Source organism: Maylandia zebra, linkage group LG14 (genome assembly GCF_041146795.1).
Source record: "Maylandia zebra isolate NMK-2024a linkage group LG14, Mzebra_GT3a, whole genome shotgun sequence".
Taxonomy (NCBI): Eukaryota; Metazoa; Chordata; class Actinopteri; order Cichliformes; family Cichlidae; genus Maylandia; species Maylandia zebra.
Window position 1 is genome coordinate 6,382,294 of NC_135180.1, and position 16,083 is coordinate 6,398,376.

The following is a 16,083-nucleotide window of genomic DNA, read 5'->3' on the forward strand; positions in this document are numbered from 1 at the left end:
AGACCCCAGCTTGTCAATCTCCTGGATGTTGATGCAAGATCGATAGAACTCCTTGACTTTACGCTCTGCTGAGTTGGGCCCACGCCTCCGAATTGGCTCCAGCAGAAGGCGCTGTAGTTTCTCCTCATTATGTTCTCCTATGGCAGTAATGATGCCGTAGCTGAGCTTGTCCTCTGGGATGCCATGGCGCCTCAGCCAACCACCACAGGCGAAGGAATAGAAATCCTGGCATGGCTGGATGGTTGGGTCGATATTGGCCTGAACAAAACGAGCAGCCCGCAGGAGGGAGCGTTTCCGCTGGCAGTCCTGACGGCACTGCATGTCCTGGTGGACGTCCAGTGAAATGTACTTGAGTGCCAGCATGCTTCCCAGGATGACACACATGCCTGCAGCAAAGACCAGTGCAGAGAGGAGGCAGATTTCCCTCCGGCTCCATCGAGGGAGGCCCCCACTGTTGCCGGTGCTCCCTGGATCTTTGTTTCGACCACCTGACCAGGTCCCTCCCCGACTTCGTCCCATGTGACGGTCCAAGCTGCCCCCCAAATGAAGAGTCATACCATTACTGAGGATATCACTGCTGTAGCGACCGCCATATTTAATTTCCTGGAACTCATCATAGTGGGCTGTTAGTGAGTACGTCTTCTCCATCTTAAAGTAGAGTTTCTAGTCAACAAAGAGAAAGAGGAAGGGATGGAATTGGAGTTATTTTTGTGTTCAGAGTACTTTTATGACCGCTCCTACCGAGGCAGAAGCATAAATACCTTGTATGGGGCAAAAAACTCAACTGATGTCAAAATAATCCTGTTGGCCTTCTTTAGGAAAAGTCCCCTTTATTCTTTTTAAATCAAAAGCCAGCAGAGCAAGAGACTTCCATTGTTAACAAGGAAGCTCTCGGGTCCCGCTCTCTCTCGCTCATTCTCCTCCCCTCTGCTCCCTTTCCATTTGTTTTCCTCTCCCCGCTCTCTCTCTCTCTCTCTCTCTCTCTCCAACCAGTTACAGGTCACCTGTCGATAAAAAAATAAAAAAGAAATGAGACAGAGCAGGGCTGTAAGTCGACAGAAAGATGGGAAATTGAATCCATGATAACAGCCGCACAGGATGACAAAACAGCATCTGTTTTGCCACATTTCCCCCCACTTTGTCTCCGTCTGTTTGTCAGGTAAAGCTGTTGGATTGATTGGTGATAGTCAACCCACAAGGAGACGATGCCCCCCCTCCCAAACTGAATTATGGCTTTGGACAGATCAATGGCGAGTGAGAGCAAAGACTTGAGCATCAGCTGGGCAAAGATAGGTGTGGCAATCACCATAACGTAGCCCATCTCAGTCCGAATTGATGTAAAATTTTACTATATTGCAGATGGGTAGATAAAATGTATTACCTCTGTTTTGCCGAACGTATATGAGTGGACCATCATAATACACCTGCCAAGAGCAGACCAATGTTTCTGATCATTTTGAAGAAGTAAAACTGAATTGGAAATGCCTTCCTCCTTAATATAGCTGCAGAAATGCAGTTTCCATGTCACTTTTTTACTTACACGCCTGCCAACTCCCTGTTTGTTAATGTAAAACACAAGGTGACAGAAAAACGGAAAATTGAATCTATAAGTACAAAAGCAGAGAATGACAGAAACAGCATCTGCTTCGCAACACTTTCCCCCACTTTGTCTCTGTCGGTTTTTCAGCTGAAGTTGTTGAATTGATTGGTGATGGTAAACGCACAGGGAAACTATGTCCCCCCACCGACTTGTGACACATCAATGGAGAAGACTTGGAACAAAGATTTAAGCATCAGATGGACAAAGATAGGTGAGTCAGTCCAGTTTGACACAAAACATTTATTACTGCAGAAGGACAGTTGATCACCTGATGACACACACACATGCCAAGCTGACTTGCTGTGGACCGAGCTAATACGCCAGCAAAGAGTGGACCAGTGTTTCTTGTCATTCTAAGTAAAAGTGAAGGGTATTTTCTTTTAAGGTCTTTTTCTTTCTTAATGTCACTTCAGATATCATATATGTTTGTGTTGAATCTGCCTTCCTGTTTATGAAAAAAAGGTAGACCCTTTGCAGAGAACTTAAAAGAACACCAAGTTCTCACACGATGAGCAGCTGCATTTGAATTTTAACACAAACACTCATAAAGCTCTTAACATGCATTTCTGTAACACATTAAAATGTATTCTTTTTCACTTTTGGCTATGTTCTACATGTAGCCTTTAAGTTATATCACCGGTCTTTAGAAAGATACACTGACTGATTGTTTTTTGGATGGTGTCCCAATCGGAGCTTGTAAGCGTGCCCAAGTCTGTGTGTGTGTGTGAGAGAGAGTGAGAGTGAGACAGAGGTTGTTTTTTAGTGGCTAGGCACAATGGACCTGCTGAAAGCTGTGAACGCTATCTGTAAATATTGATCCCTGTTATCTCCACTGAGGATAGCAAACTTCAGCACTGATTACTTTAAACAGCTCTCCTTATAAGAATGCTGTATGTAGACAAGAAGAAAAGAAAAAGCAAGAAAAGGAAGAAGGACAAATTTTTTTAAATAAACTAAAGAAGACTTTATAGGTAAACAGGTGTATAGCTTTCCCCATTCTGTGGCAGATGGATGATGAGTTGGTTCAAATGTTGAGTTTTAGTGGGAAAAGGGCAGCCTAAAAAAACCCCAATACTGTAGAAAGTGTGCATGTGCGGTGCAGGGATAACATTATTGTCTATCACTGCAGAGATGTGGACTTTCGGTCTCAGTAATTGCATGTTTGAACAAATACAGCCATCTTTATTGGAAGGGTATCTACTCTTAACTTCTGATTATGCCTGCATTCAGGATAACTCTAAATAAAGGTATGATTCATGCTTTGGGACAGTAGCAGGAAGCAGCAAGATATCGGAGCAAGCACCAAATAGCAAAATGGAAAGCAAAGACTAAACAAAGCCTTACATGTGGTCATAGTGTCCACAGTGTCCAGAGTTAAGGGTTAATTTATTTGGAGTCATATTTTGGAACTTTTGTCCAGTACTCTCTTTTAGCATTGTTTTTCTGTACCAACTCATGAGGAAAATATCTGGCTACACTCCTCTGTCTACTGACTGGTGACGACAAAAGCCTGTGATTGGTTTTACACATTGTTTTGAAAAATGTTTACTGGGATGGTCTAAAGTCGACATTGGACATTGTACTTTATCAGAAATGTTCAATAGGTGAATATCCTCCTGTCCAGCATTTTTCTGTCTAACAATTTTTGCACAAGTGTACATCCACTTCACATTGATGCTGAAAAGCTGTGAAAAATGAAGCAGAGTTGTTGCGCGTCATTCGCCCAATGATATCTCTCGTTATGATTGACAGCGTTTTTCTTTTGCCTTTGAGTGTGGCTGTGAACACTTCCTATTTTATAACTGCTTTACCTGCAGCACAGCCTGACTCTGAAAGCTTGTATGTAAGGTTGGTGGCTGGTCTGACGTGCATGATGGTAAATAAATGTTTTTTTTACATTTTTTAAAATCATAAATGTTTTGGTTTTCTAACAATTTAATAATTAGGATTCATTTCATGTGTACGTGCCTTTCAAACATCTCAAGGTAAACTTGTATACATACAGCATTTAAAGCCATATATACAATTATAATAACCAAATAAATAAAATCACAAAGCAAAATTATTAAAAAAAAAAAAAAACTGATCACAGTAACAAAGGCCATGCTACAATGAAGGCTATGCAAGTCTGAACAGGTTCTGAGATGAGATTTAAAAATAGAGGCAGTTTATGGTTTGGAGATCTGGAAGAAGTGTGTTTCAAATCTTGGGGCAGAGCAACTAAAGGCTCTAAGTCTCATGGCAGTCAGATGCAGCAGAAGGAACAGACAAAAGAGAAGCTGAAGAGGACCAGAGTGTGCTAGAGAGTAAGTATTAGCAAGATCAGATAAGTATAGAGGAGTAAGGTTATGAAGGGCTTTGAAAGTGAGAAGGAGGATCTTGAAGTTAATGTGTAGGTGAACTGGAAGCCAATGGAGCTGTTTAAGAACAGACGTTATGTGTTCAGTGACTCTGGTTCGGGATATAATGTGGGCAGCTGAATTCTGAACCAACTGCAGTTTATGGAGAGATTCATGAGAAAGACTGTGGAGAAGAGAATTACAGTAACCAGGATGAGATGTGACAAGAGCATTGACAGGTATGGCTGTGGAGAATAAGTGAGGAACAAAGGGGTTATTATTGTGAAGATGAAGGTAGGCAGACCAGGTGATATTGTTTATGTGCCGTGATGGAAAGACTACTGTCAAGGATGATACCCAAACTCTTAACCCGAGGGGAAGGTATGACAACAGAGGTATCAATAGACATTTAAAAAAGTTATAAGACTTAGACGGTGCAAAATTGGTGTTCAGTTTTATTACCATTAAGTTTAAGAAAATTGTGTGTAAACCAAACTTTACTTGCATTTAAATGTTCAGAAATGGATGTGGATGGGTGAGCAGAAGTGGGAAGAGAAATAGAGCTGTGTGTCATCTGCATAACAGTGAAATTGAATCTAATATTTCCAGAAAATATTACTAAGGTAAAGATGACCCCTAAAGCTTGTCTGGGGGCTGGAGGGGATATCATCAACCTCTCAGCCTTTACATCTTTCTAGTGCAGCGCAAAGCTGGCAGGTGGTTAGTGCAGTGCACAGAGATGTGAACAAACTAGAGTGAGCTGAAAGAGGAGAAAAAACAGGGTGAAAGTGAAAGCCAAGTATTGTGTGTCTCTGTGCAGTGTCACTATCAATGTAACTTATCATCCATCAACCTTCTGCTTTGTCACACACACACACGCACACCATAAACATGCTGGATCTATAAAACTGTAACTGATCACTATTACCCTCTTGCACTTCATGCACATAATTTATTATAATGTAAATAAAATCAAATTATTGTTAAAATTATACACCACACAATCTCCTCCTGCAAGTTCTCCCCTTCTCTCTTTCAGCTACAGACACGAACACACATACACATCTTCTTTGTGTCACAATTCCTTACGCGTTATAATAAATTATGACACACACACTCACATGTGCACACACACCATCACACACTGAGTGGACATCCAGCTTATGGCTAATGGATTGGATCTTGCGGGTACCATCGCAGAGAAAGGCATGTGTGATAAATGGCTATTTATCGAACATGACAGGGCCTAATATCTGAGAGGTATACTAACACAGCAGCAGACACACACACACACACACACACACACACAAACACCCTTTCTTTTTCCTCACTCACACACTTTCCATCCATGTAACAAAAGCACACCCATGCAGATGCATAGCACCATGTCACTGGTCAAATATTTCCCTTAAATCTTATAAGGAAAATATAGCCTTTTGTTTTCTGATAGCTGTGGTTCTCTAAGAGTGATCTGGTACCATTTCTAGTACTGGGATCTTACTTAAGGGGACATTAAGCTAACACACGCTTATTCTGTCAGAACTACTATAGTTCTAGTTTTCAAAATTTGCCAAACAGCTATTTCTACAACTTTCTATAAAACACTCATTTCAGACAGTTTTTTCTTCACTTGGACCTTTATGACATCACAGAGAGAGGTTTTTCTTAATATGGCCATCTAAGGCACACAGCTCTAACTACGAGCACAGAAGTCACACCCACCTTCCTTCCAACTCTTAGCTTCAAGATAGAGGGGATAAAATTCAATTCAATTCAGTTTTTGTAAAGAGCCAAATCACAGCAAATCACAGCCTCCCATTCTACTTTTAAATATCTTAGGAACCACAAGTAAACCAGCAGTCTGAGAAATGGCGTGTTTCAGAGAGTAGATGAACTGTGGGGATGTACCAAGGCCCAGTATGAAATTGCTGAAGATTAATCTGAACTTTAATTCAATCTAGTTCCATTTAGGTAACAGCATTCGTCCCAAGGCACTTCATAATATAAAGTAAAGACGATACATTAAAGAGAGCACATCAACTATCTTGTTGTCCTCTAGAAGCATGCACTTTGCAGTGGTGGGGATGAAGAAATCCCTTTTTGAGGCTAAGGGTGGGGCAGCGACCTACTGTAACTGACTGGGAACTGAGGGGCCAAAAAAGGCCAAAAAAAAAAAAAAAAGCACGTCTTTTATAAGAAAGGACAGAATCTTGCAATTCTAACAGTCCAGGAATAAAACCATGGTGTTTAAATCGAGCATAATAGGTCTGTTTTAAGTGTCTATTCCTTCTTTTTGAGGGTGATTTGAGCCAGCTGTGAACACATTTGATTTCCACTGTGTCCAGGCAACATGCTGTACAAACTAACTCTGACTGAGTATATCCCGGCGCTTAGGTGGATCCGTTTCTGATTCCAGGTTTTGCTGGTAAGAAAGATGCTTCAGTGATGTGTGCACAAAAAACTGCTTTTGTATAGGTGCTAGTGTTTACATATAAAACTGCGGTTCCGTGAATGCCCTCATGGGTGAACTGTCAGGACCACGGAGCCAATTTTAAAGTTATGAAGTTGTCCTTTAAGCAAACTGCAGACTCAGAAGGTTGCATGGACCTTCCCATTGCTTTTCTCACCGCTAATAATAAATCCTTGAGAGGAGCTCAATGCATAATCAATAAGCAGAGGCTTCCAATCATATCAGGGTCAGATTCACACCACTGTAGATGGATCAAAGTACTACTGGGCTTGGAATGTGGAGTTACTGGTGTGAGTTAACTGATTTCAGTAATGTGGACAGGCAATTTTACTGGTGTAGATTTATTTACTCCTCATTTCCTAAAACGAGCATATCAAATGCTCATTGTGTATCAGCATGAGCTGTACTAACACATCAACAGATCTAAAGTGTTCCCCGTGGTCCAAGGAGGCAGACAGATTTGCTGCTAGCGAGATGGAATGTCACCTGGGGCAAACATCGGCTGGCATCAGAGCTGCGAAGTTGCTTAAACGATTGCTAGGAAGACCATCAAGATTAAAACCATAAATACCGGCTCTGCCAGTGTTATGCATTCACCCATTAACAAATGGCAGCAAAATAGTGACCCCACCGACAAATACATAAAGAGCTACACCCTCATATTCATTTCCTAGCTGAAAACTTTTTTTTGGCACAGGATTTTGAGATACTTGTCTTCCACAAAACTAAACCATACTCCGGATGCTGCTTTTTACCCACCTTGCCTTCATATTAATACAAATTGACACAGAACAAACTTCCTGCCGCACCTTCACTGTAGTTTGTGAGGATATTTAGTGTTGCCCAGAAATAACAGCTTAGCGGCACCCTCTCCCCTCCCCGCCACTTTTATCTCTGCTCGGGAAAGTTACGTCACCTGAAAGCATTCTATAAATGGACTTATTATCCCTTAATCAAAGTGGTCACAGAGCCTGCCCCAAAAGCTTCACGGTGCTCTGAAGGTTCAGCGTGGAAGCCAGCCTTATCGCCGGTCGCCAGAGGCAAGGGTATAGTGCTGCGGTGCGTTTGTATGGGCTACAGATTTGGACACACAGCTCAAGGGTCCTGCAGTGTAACGGGACTTAGACATGTACCCAAGCAAAGCCTCCTTTGTGCTGCTTTTAAAAACTATGTGTGTTGTGTATACGGAGTAAATGTCCCACATCAGACTTACTGGAGAACTTTTTTTTTTAAGGAACTCACTGGGCTCCTTATTCTTATTTTATTATTAAAACAGATGAGTTTGAGTCATCCTGAAGAAAAATTAAGTAGCCCCCACCCCACCCCCTGCTCTCTCTCTCTCTCTCTCACATACACATTGGCAGGAATGAAGTGCTCACATACTGTAACTCTATTATCTTTAATGAGTCCCCAGGCTCTCCTTTTCCAGCACTGTGCCAAACTACAGTTCAAACATCAGGATTATTACAGTTTTAATTTGATCTAGGCAAACATTTATTTGATCTGCTTTATTTTATTAGTTAGGCAGTTTTGGTGGATTTCGCTGAAAAGAACCAAGAACCAATATTTTTAAAGAATTAAACTACAATAAATAAACAAATAAATTAAATCGTGCTTCATGGTGCCAGATTTTCATTATAGAAAAACGATTTTTTTTAATGTTTTTTATGATTTTAGATGGAAAATTCTGACCAGAGCAGAGCAGTTTCTCTCATGTATAGACCTCTGTCTGCAGGGTGGCTGTTGGCACAGAGGCGCTAATTCAAATAAAACTTTCTGGCGTTGCGAAAAGTGAGTAAAAAGTGCGTAAAGACACAAAATGAACTGCTGTGAGTGCGCGAGGAGAACGCATACACATGTCATTTATTCCCAAGTTTATTCCTTAGTAAGTTTGTGCACGTTGTTAATTTCAGCCGGATACACGGGCAGCATTTAGAGCCAGCGAGGCACGCGGACCTGTCGGACCAGCGCACGTCGTTCGACCGGAAAATAACGCACTCAGTCAGCAGCCAATTAAAGTCTCTTCCACGCGCAGCATCTCGCGCATCAATTTCTCTCTTTTTACTTTTGCCCACCAAAACTTCTGGCCACGTTCGCACAGACACACCGCGAACTAGGAGCACACGTGCATGGCGAAAGCGCAGACTTCTCACTGAAAGGGTGTCTTACTTGGACGTGATTCCCAAGTCAATCTGTGGCACTTTCCCGCCCTATCCTCGCTCTCCGTAATTCAGAAAACACACAAAATGATCAGATTTGGAATCATAAGAACCACCCAGCCCCCTGGTCCCAGCCTGCCGTCACATACACATACGGTGCGCCCTGGCTGGCTCTTTGAGGGAGGAGCAGTTTCAGAACGCTCATTAGAGGTGTGGATATCCGCAGACTGATGGAAACTTGTGCAAGAAAAGATCTTACCTGTGGTGAGTCAATTAAAATCCCTGCTGGGAGTGTAAAAAAAAACACGCTACTGCATGTGTGTGTGTGAAGGGAAGAGATCCACTCCTCTGAAGGATCTGGCTAGATTATCCGACTCCCCCCCCCAACTCCTCCTCCGGACATCGGCACACACCGGGATCCGCACCGCGTTCTGCTGCCGCTGCAGCTCACAGCCTCCGATGTATGGAGGAAAGAGAGAGAGAGAGAGAGGAGAGAGAGAAGAGAAAGAGGAGGGGGTCCATTAACGAGAAAAGGTCCACACAGACACACACATCAACACTTAGGCACAAACAGATGTTCCTCCTTTAGTCCACTTAACATTTTCTCTAATTGGCGCTACTTTTAAATAATCACTACTCCGGTGAGTGATTATAAAACCAGAAGCACACTCGGTACATTTTCATGCTGGTGCAAATGCTTTAACTTAATATACTGGCTCAGTAATTACCGTTAATTCTGATCTCTTATGTAAGAAGATGGACTTTTGAGACTCAGTGAGCGTCACAAAATTCTCATTTCATTAGAAAAAGCAGCCACTGCTGACTCATGCAGTAGCGCGCAGTTCCACGCACATTAAAATCACCTGAAACCTGCTCAAAACAACATCAGACCTCCCGTTCACTTTGCTGTAATATTAATCGCTTTTCAACTTTCCCTCACACAGCGTTGAAGGAGTTTTCAATTAAAATCGCCGATTCTACCAGCCCAGAGAGGGAACATCAGCTCATTCCCAAATGAGGGAGCCTATTCCACTGATTGATACCATCAGGCTGAGCGGAGCCTCCAAGTCTATTTGAATAAATCTTGTGGTCTAAACAACCACTAAAACCATGAGCTACAGAAACATTCATCTCCACGTGGCCTCAAAGTCACACTAACCAAAGTAATCAAACCAAAAGCTCCACTAATATTATAATGTAAATCAGCTGAGTAACTGAGTGTCCGGTTCACTTGCAGTGATTGTTCAGCGAGAGGAAGGGAGGAGCACTGGTTTATGGTTGATTTTGGAGATTGGAACCCTAATTTCATTATTTTGTCCCTGACTTATTAACCCAGGAGAAAATTCTCAATATATTTTAATAATGAGCAAAAACAGTATTAAAAATTGCTTTGACTCTAAATATGATATGGTTTAAATGTGAATTAAAAATGACACCAAAGCAGAGGAGTTTATGTTTAGAAGTTTAGAATTGCTACTGAAGTCAAAGGTAAATGAACAGATTTACATTTGCCAATGGAGGGAAAGGCCAAACAGTCAGAGAAATCCAAAAGGCTTAAGCAGGAAAGCCCTAAAAACAACAGAGGGCAGAAAGCCAGTTTATAGAACAGCATGAATCGAAATTGCTGTTTTATTATTTATTATTTATTATTAATTGTTAATGAGAGCCAAGTGTGCCAACAGTGGAAACTCTGAAAGCATCTGCTGAGCAGGTGTGGGATGACAAATCCTGGAAAGACTGATTTTTGATTAGTGGCAGATTTAAAGGTGCACCAATCAATTTTCTTTCATTCAGACACTTTGTAAGTAACACTCAGATTATGCAATAAGATAAGCATTACTTACATACACAGTCAGCAGTGAAGTCCCAGTTTGATTCCCTTTTTGCTGAACGTTTTGCCTTTTGCACCACTCTACACTCCCCTCACCACCAGCCAGTCATGGCAGATGGCTGTCCAACCCTGAGTGGTTCTGCTGGAGGTTTCTTCCTGTTTTCTTCCTGGAGTTTTTCCTTGCCACTGTCACCAAGTGCTTGGTCATAGGGGGTCGTTTGATTGTTGGGTTTTCTCTGCATTGTTGGGGCTTTACTTTACAGTATAAAGTACCTATAAAGACTGCTGTTGTGATTTGATGCTTTACAAATAAAATTGAATAGTTGCTTGTTAAGTGATGACAATGCATGTACGTAAAAGAAGTTGTCTTTTTTATGGTCTGCAAAGCTTTATCTCTTGTTTTTTCAACAGACATGAGCGTAGCAAAATTATTTAGTCTCTTAATTGTTGTGTGTGGGGTTTTTTTTTTAGCACAATTCATATTTTTTACATTACCCATTTAATAACATGTAATCACTGACCTTGGATGAAGATTTCTCAAGTTTTGTCTGTTTCTTTGTACTCTAATATGCTAGCAATTGGGGTACATCAGTATATTTCTAATCTTCCTCCTTCATCTTCTTGGTGCTAATGTGTTTACATTAGTCGGCCATGAGGTAGCTGACTATCAGATGTCAACTAGCAAACTTCATTAATCCTAAAAACATCACGAGCATTTAGTTGCCAGTGATGTGCCAAGGGATAGCCTTCATATAAATGTTAATTTATGGTGACAAATTGACAAAAAACTATCCTTTCATCTCCCTCTTTGTAATATTTTTGTAATATTATTTTCTATATTATTGTAATATTTAATTAAAGTCATTTTGGTTTTATGGCTCTGAACGTTATTGTTTTGATTAACCTAAAGTACCATGTCTTGAACTTTAAACCAGTGGAAGTAAACTAGTGAGCAGTAGGGGAGATGGCCAGTAGGTGTTGGGCTACTGAGTCATTTCATTTTTCCTTGTCTGCTTATGATACCATTATTCAAATTCACTCTTATAGCAATCAAGTAGTTAATAGGTCTGAAAGGCAGGTATGTTTGGGTATGTGTCTGGCTTGATTGCAATTCCTGATCTGGAGTGATTAACAAGCTGTTCTAGTGAGTCAGGCTAGGAGGGCCATTTACAATTTGAGTCACAGCAGTATAATAAAGTTGAGCAATGACAGTTGTTTCTTTATTTTTAATCAAAAAATGTACAATTTTAAAGCACTTTAGATACATTTTGAGACTTGAGTAGGACATGTACGATGCACCTTGGTCTTTTGCTCACATACATATGATACCTTGCACTTGCCTATGTGCTGATCAAGTTTCAGCCTCTCCTCAAGCCTGAAAAGATGGCACCGACTATTCACTGTGACCTTGACTCATTGTCTGTGGCTTTGGCAGTGTGAGAGGGGTGGCTGCCAATAAGAAGACCAAGGTACTCTTTCCAGATGTTTTGCACTATGTATGTACCCAAACACATTAGCACATAATAAAGCAAAATGACTTTAAAGCTTACATAATATTTTGAAATGAGAGAGCAAAAAGACTTTGACAAGCAAGAACCTAACAAGTGGTAGCTTTGCATTATTCAAAGCTTCTTTCTTTTGGAGCCTGCCTTTCTTTATTCTGATTGGCTGTGCCTTGTAGGAATAAAAAGCTTTAAAAAGCAAGTGGGTTGTCTGTGCTGTCTAAGATGACCCCCTTGTTGACATCATATAGTACCAAGAGTAGAAAAAACTGCCTTAAACAAGGGAGCTTTTAAACTCATAGGATTAACAGCACTTAAAATTTCAGCCATATAGAAATTTTGGTTTATTATGAAACACCACTTATAGGATTATTACATACATAACACAGTGATGAGGCAAAACATTATGACAACTGACAGGTGAAGTATGTATCACTGATTATCTTTATTGTGGAACCTGTTAAGGAGCAAGTGAACAGTTTATTCTCAAAGTTGATGTTAGAGGCAGGAACGAAGGACAACGGTAAGGATTTGAGCGAGTTAGACATGGACCAAACTGTGATAGCTAGACGACTGGGTAAGAGCATCTCCAAAACTGCAGTGGTCAGCATGTATCAAAAGTGGTCCAAAGAAGGAACAGTGATGAACCAGTGGCAGGGTCATGGGAGTCTAAGGCTCATTGATGCACATGCGGAGTGACCAACCAACAGACAAGCTACTGTAGCTCAAACTTATGACAAAGTTAATGCTGGTTCTGATAGGAAAGTGTCAGAATACACACAGTACTTTGCAATTTGCATCATACAGACCAGCACCACCAATGGGCACGGCATCAGAACTGGACCACAAAGCAATGGCAGAAGGTAGCCTGGTCTGATGAACCATCTTCATCAGATTGTGTGTGTGTGTGTATATATATATATATATATATATTCAAATATGTGTGTGTGTATATGTTTGGAGCTGGCTAATTACAGATGACTGACTGCATGTTCACTTAATGTGAGATGCTGATACTGAGCTAATTAGTTTCTATAATATTTTAACATTTGCAGAAAAGACAGACATTCCCTGATGCTTTGCCTACATTTTCATTTACCTTAATTGCTAATCACTTTGTACACAGTGCGTCCCTCCTTGCTCTTATTGATGCGATTTTCTAATTCAGATTACTTTTAGCTCGAGGCCATTTTATCCCACCGTCCCCACCAGTTCCCGTGCACATTTCAATACCAGGTAACAACAGTGAGGGAAACGAGGCAAACTGGCCTATAATTCGGCTTAGTGAAGCAGTGGATTTGGGTTCAGCTGTCGGCCCAGAAGCAGAACACTTGGCAAAATTATGCCACAACACTCGCGGCCTACAGACCCAGAATTATAACAAGTGCCCCAGTAGACTAGAGAGGAAGGGAGGTAGTGCAGTGCAGCCGGGGGACACTGATGATGAGCAGATGAGCTGGGATCAGTGTCAGGAGTCTGAGGAGGAGAGGGGAGGGTGTGTGTGTGTGGATGAGTGGCGTTCTGGTCCCTCAGCACTTTGATTCAACCTCATTTTATATTAGGGTGTTATTTACACACCTGCTGCCACGGGGATAGGCAAGAAAACCCAGCCGCTTCTGGCTCTACTTCACACACATACAAACAACAAGATGGCAAGTGAATGCACACATCTGTGTGTGTTCCCCAAACACTTCCTCTTGACAATAATTGAAGAGTTTATAAGAGGTGCAGACTGCAAATCTATTTTTTCCAGTGACTAAAAATATCCCTTATGTCCTGGTTCACTTGATTCATTAAGGTCCCTCATGAAGCAGACATTTCACAAAGGAAAGTAAGTCAGAAACACAAATGATAATATACAGTGGAAAGTCAGCTGATTTTTACAACACCATATTAGCCTGTATGACCAATGATATATACTCCACCCTCTTCTGGGATGCCTGTAATAGAATTAGCGAGTTAGCCTCCAGGTAGCTTAGAGCTTTAGCAGACTTAAGATGGATGGAGGCAGTTTGCCTAAAAGGTACAACAACTTAGATAAGAGGAAACGGGAGGAGGATGAGGGGATGTTTTTTCTCCTGTCTGCTCAGCACCTGAGCCTGACCCCACCCTATGTGTCCACCCCCTACATCATCCTCTCAGACAGACTAATGGGGAGCTGGGAGTCCCATTTATATTCCTCACCCCCCTAGTGGCACCTTACCTCAGCTGTCTTATAGGCCGATTTTACCCCCTGGAGTTAAATAGAAGTGTGTCTGTGTGTATCTGTGGTTTTGTACTTTTGTTCTAATAAGAAACAAGTTTCAGATACCACTTTACAATATGTTACACAGTGAGTAACTATGATGGTCAGGAATAAATCTATTAATCTTATTCGTCTGAATCAAGGACTATATAATAAACAACGATGAGTTACTGGAGTTGACTTGGAGAAGCTCTTTTAATGACTCATGAAGTTATAATTAGTTCTTCAGTATCCATGAAACAGAATAACAATCACTTTATTCATAAGTAATAATGATCATTTTCATAATTACACCTTTTTGCTTGGCTGATTGTAAAGTATTCGGTTAAAGTCCTGCATGTGCTTGTTATTTTTATTTAATTAATTAATTTTTTTAAATGATGATGCTTAGGGACTGCAAAAAGACTAAGTAATTATCAGATTAACATGAAGTGGTGAATAGTAGTAGTGGCATATTTTCTTGCTAGTGAAAAGACAGGAAATAATAATTCACCCAATGATACTGTACACAGATAAATAAGGTATTTCTGTGATCTTCATGGTCATTATTTTATAGAATTTGGTAAAGAAAAACTACAAAATTAATTTCATGCACTGGCAGATCAAGAAGCTTGGAGAAATATTCCAGAAGAGTACTTGAAATTAAAAGAGAGCTTGTCTAAAAGGTGGTTATACCAAATATTGACTCGGAAGCTCATTAGAATTACACCAACTTTTTTTTTTGTAATTCCATGTATGTTTGTATATTTCAAACAACTGCTGCACTTATTTCCCACATGCAGTATATTAATACCATTGTCACGGTGTAGAGATAAGCTTGATTAATTGATTGATGAAGCCTTTATTTGTCATTTGCAATTGCCTGTAGGGCTGCCACTAACGATTATTTTGATAGTCGACTAGTCACCGATTATTTTTGTGATTAGTCGACTAATCACATCATGCATCCATTGGATGTACAACGTACAGCTTATTGCACCAGCATGCATCTGCTCATATATAACTATCATTAGCTTACAGCTTTAAGTGTTTAAGGTATGTGTTAACTAAAAATAAAGACAAGATGATAGTTTATTGAATTTAAATGAAATTTGCAGATTGTTTGTTGAAGTTGGGGGCATAAACTCAGCCGTCTGCTCCTTGCTATCTAAAATATAACAGGACACTGGAGTATATTCTCGAGCATCTCACACTTCTGATAATCAGTTGTCTCCTTGATGTTTGTTCAGCTGTGCAAAAACTATAACTTTAATCTCAGCCAAACCGATTTACTCAGGAACAAATAAAATATGAAAAAAGCCAAACAATAACATTTTTAAGTTATCTAAGTGACTTATATGTCATGTTTAACCTGAGCAGTGAAAGACGGCGGTGGGTTTGAAAACGATTTTCCGGGAGTCTGGTGTTCTCACGGGCTCTAGTGAGCCTTGAACCCCGGCTAGCTATTGAGCTGGTGGGTAACAGACATCTCCGAAAACGTCGGAGCGCTTTTGAAAATATGTGGTGTCTTGATAAACTGAGCAGATATTTGAGGTTTACACAGCTACAATTTCGCCTGAAATTTTGTTAAATGTTTATTGTGACCCAGAAAGAATAATAAGAGTCATATTAAAACTAACTAGCTGCCGCCATTGTTGGAAACTGAGCACGGCCGCGCTATGAATTCTGGGACACAGCTTCTTCTTCTTCGGGGTTTAACGGCAGCTGACATCCTTGTACATGCAGTGCTGCCATCTTCTGTTTCAGTCCGTTATTACACTCTTAAATCCTGCTACTTATTCCTGCGTCTTTTGGGATCTTACAAAGCTTCAAACGACGCATCGACTATTAAATTAGTCGTCGACGATTTTGATAGTCGACGTAATCGTGACTAGTTGACTAATCGTGGCAGCCCTAGTTGCCTGCAGCAAAAGTGGACCTCTTCCAACCATACATAC

The 16,083-nt window shown here is 40.8% G+C and overlaps 1 protein-coding gene across 3 annotated transcripts in view; it reads right to left on the minus strand.

The window, feature by feature from the left end:
• ecel1 (endothelin converting enzyme-like 1) overlaps positions 1-9,009 on the minus strand; it is a 55,804-nt gene extending 46,795 nt beyond the window's left edge. For 2 of the 3 annotated variants that reach the window (XM_024804810.2, XM_076892154.1), the window contains exons 1-2: positions 8,828-9,009; positions 1-663 (exon numbers count right to left, since the gene is read on the minus strand). The exon at positions 1-663 is cut by the window's left edge and continues 210 nt beyond it. In XM_024804810.2, coding sequence (XP_024660578.1) covers positions 1-648 — 648 coding nt within the window. In that variant the 5' untranslated portion in view covers positions 649-663; positions 8,828-9,009. Of the gene's footprint in view, positions 664-761; positions 1,005-8,827 lie in introns of all 3 variants that reach the window. The other variant, XM_076892155.1, reaches the window with a different exon arrangement.
• Positions 9,010-16,083: the final 7,074 nt, after the last annotated feature.